Source organism: Calidris pugnax, unplaced genomic scaffold, assembly GCF_001431845.1.
Source record: "Calidris pugnax isolate Ruff unplaced genomic scaffold, ASM143184v1 scaffold717, whole genome shotgun sequence".
Classification (NCBI taxonomy): domain Eukaryota; kingdom Metazoa; phylum Chordata; class Aves; order Charadriiformes; family Scolopacidae; genus Calidris; species Calidris pugnax.
This window is the reverse complement of record NW_015091469.1, coordinates 51,399-54,358: the sequence shown is the minus strand read 5'-3', so window position 1 is coordinate 54,358 and position 2,960 is coordinate 51,399. Positions and strand designations below refer to the sequence as shown.

Below are 2,960 nucleotides of genomic sequence, written 5' to 3'. Positions count from 1 at the left end.
GTGTCCCTGCTGACTGCGGGGGGGTGGGACTAGATGGCCTTTGGAGGTCCCTTCTGGCCTGGAAAATTCGATGATTCTATGATTTTCTTCGCCGTAGGTGACACGGAGCCCCCCCATGAGGCATCAAGGAACAGCCTGGATAAAGCAAGACCCCGATTCATCGCCCCTAATCCAGCACCTCACCCCAAAATGGACAGGCAGAAGCTGATGGATCCATCACAGGGCAAGAACCAGCCCATCAGCATCTCCATCACAAACAGGCAGAGCCTCATCTCGATCTCGGAGGAAGAACCCCCCCTATTTTTGGGTTCTTAAAATGTTTTATTTGTAGGCGATCGCTGCTTTACATAGAAAAAAAAAACACAAAAAAACAACCACCCCAACCTGGTAAAAGCACCTCGATAAATCTTCGAGGTGGAGATAAAGGGAAGGAGGAGGGGAAAAGGAACCAAAATGAACTCTATAAAAAGAAAAGGGGAGAGGGAAGGAAAAAGGGGGGGGCGGCGACGGGGCTGGACCCCACTGCCCCCCCCGGGTGCTGGTCCGTCAGTCGGAGGGGAAAGGAAGGATTGAGGGGAGAGAGGGAAGGAGCCCCAGCAGGGAGGGGAGTTGGGGGCTTTTTTTAGGGGAGGGGGCCCCTCAAGGGGCCACGGGGTGGCACCCCGGGGGGCCTCTGTGCCGGCCGGGGGGGCAGGGGGACCCTCTGGTATCCATAGGGTGGGGGGCGAGGGGGCCCGTTGTACCCGTGAGGAGGCATCAGCGGAGGGGGGCCACGCATCCCGTGGTGGGGCATGGGGCCTGGGTGACCTGTGGGGACAGAAAATAGGCATTAACAACCCCCCCCCAACGGGGAGGAGCAGAAAGAGGTGGTTTTCCCCCCAAAAAAATCCCACCCTCGGGTGCCAGCTCTACCCAGGGCACCACAGTTTGGGCCAACGCTCTCCTTCCAGCAGCAGATCCTGGAGAAAGAATCTCCCCTGGAGAAAGACCCCCCTGTTTCCTGGAGAAAGACCCCCAGACCCCCCTCTTTCCTGGAGAAAGACCCCCCCCCAGCAGCACCAGGACAGGTCTCAGGACCCCTCCCTGTCACGACAGACGGAGGGAAACACAACCTGGAGGCCATATCATGAGGAAAGCCCCAGGAAACCCTGGCTCAGCAGCTCCTACCTGGAGATCTTGCTCCAAAACACCCCTTTGGTGTCACCTCCTTCCCGTCCCCCCTTAAAACTAGGAAGGAGGGGGGGGGAAAGGGGGGGTGGCAGGGCCCGAAGGGAGGGCTCGACTCGACAGGAGAGCGTTAGGAGGGATAATTAAAAAATCACATACCGCCTCCGGCGGGCACCCACTTACCCATGGGCGACCCGAAATGAGGTCCTCGGGGTGGCATTCCCATGGGTGGGGGTCCAGGATGTGGCATTCCAGGTGGGGGCCGCGGGGGGGGTTGGCCTCCGGAGCCTGGGGGTCCTGGATGATGTTGGCCCATCCCGGGTGGCCCGTGGTGGACTTGCATGGGGGGCATTCCTGGGGGGAATAAGGAGTCAAGGGAGGTTGGCAACGAAAAGAGACACTTTTGTGGAGTTGGAGGTTGGAAGAGACCCTTGGGATCATGGAGTCCAACCATCAACCCTACTCTCCAAAGTCCTCCCCTACACCATGTCCCTCAGCACTGCATCTAAATGGCCCTTAAACACAGCCAGGGATGGGGACTCCACCCCCTCCCTGGGCAGCCTGTTCCAACGCCCGACCACTCTTTGGGTGAAAAATTTAAGTCTGATGAGGAGAGGCTGAGGGAGCTGGGGGTGTTCAGCCTGGAGAAGAGGAGGCTGAGGGGAGACCTGGTGCTGGGAGGGATGGTTTAGTGCTGATGCTCCTTGTTTGTTGTGGGGGTGTCTATTTTTGTCAAAATTAGGTTGACGGTTGGACAAGATGATCTTGAAGGTCCCTTCCAACCTAGAAGATTCTGTAATTCCTTCCTAATGTTCAATCTAAACCTCCCCTGTTGGAGCTTGAAGCCGTTCCCTCTCGTTCTATTGTTAATTACCTGTGAGAAGAGACCAGCACCAACCTCTCTACAGTGTCCTTTCAAGTAGTTGTAGAGAGTGATGAGGTCTCCCCTCAGCCTCCTCTTCCTCAAACTAAACAGTCCCAACTCCCTCAGGATTTGTTTTCCAGCCCCCTCACCAGCTCTATTGCCCTCCTCTGCACTCGCTCCAGCACCTCGAGATGTCTCTTGGATTGAGGTGCCCAAAACTGGACACAACACTCGAGGTGTGGCCTCCCCAGTGCTGAGTCCAGGGGCACAATCACCTCCCTACTTCTGCTGGTCACACTATTTTTGATACAAGCCAGAAATCCCAGCCACGTGGCTAAAAAATCAGGGCTGCAAAGAGAGTTCTGCTACCGAGAGGGAGGGTCAAGAGGAAAAAATGCTAATTTCTCCAAAAACAGGCAAGATGAGCAGGCTGCAGCTTAGATTTAAGCGTGGGGGGGAGAAAGAGATGAGAGTGACCGCGGGTGCAACCCTGGGACAGGGATTTGGGGAGGAATCATCTCCCTTGGAGACTGTGAAAAAGCTCCCTGAACAACCTGGCTTTAAAATTCTGAGCGGGAAGGGCCTGGATCCCTCCGAATCTCCTTTTTGTTCTTATTTTTACCCCTTTAAAAACCCAAACAGATTCTTTTCTCCTGGTCAGAAACCCAGGCTTTCCTTTGCCCTGTGTAATTAGCTTCCTCTTAAAAGCCAGCTCATAATAATCGGGGACAATCACAGCCATCTGGTCACTCACACACGGTGACACAAAGCCCCCTAATCAGCCCTGCCCAGGGGTTCGTCTTAGAGCAGGCAGGATTAAAGAAAGGGAATAAAAAGAAATAAATAAATGGAATAGCAAAATTAATTTCTGCATTTGAAAGCAGAGCGCAGACGTACGGGCTGCTCATTTCCATCTCCCCCCCCCAAC

General features: G+C 54.9%; 1 protein-coding gene across 1 annotated transcript in view; it reads right to left on the bottom strand.

Moving 5' to 3' along the window:
• Positions 1 to 273: 273 nt before the first annotated feature.
• SF3B4 (splicing factor 3b, subunit 4, 49kDa) overlaps positions 274 to 2,960 on the bottom strand; it is a gene marked incomplete at its 5' end in the record, with an annotated part of 7,868 nt that continues 5,181 nt past the window's right edge. Inside the window, 2 exons of the mRNA XM_014961681.1 lie at positions 274 to 807; positions 1,351 to 1,521. Coding sequence (XP_014817167.1) covers positions 623 to 807; positions 1,351 to 1,521 — 356 coding nt within the window. The remainder of the gene's footprint in view (positions 808 to 1,350; positions 1,522 to 2,960) is intronic.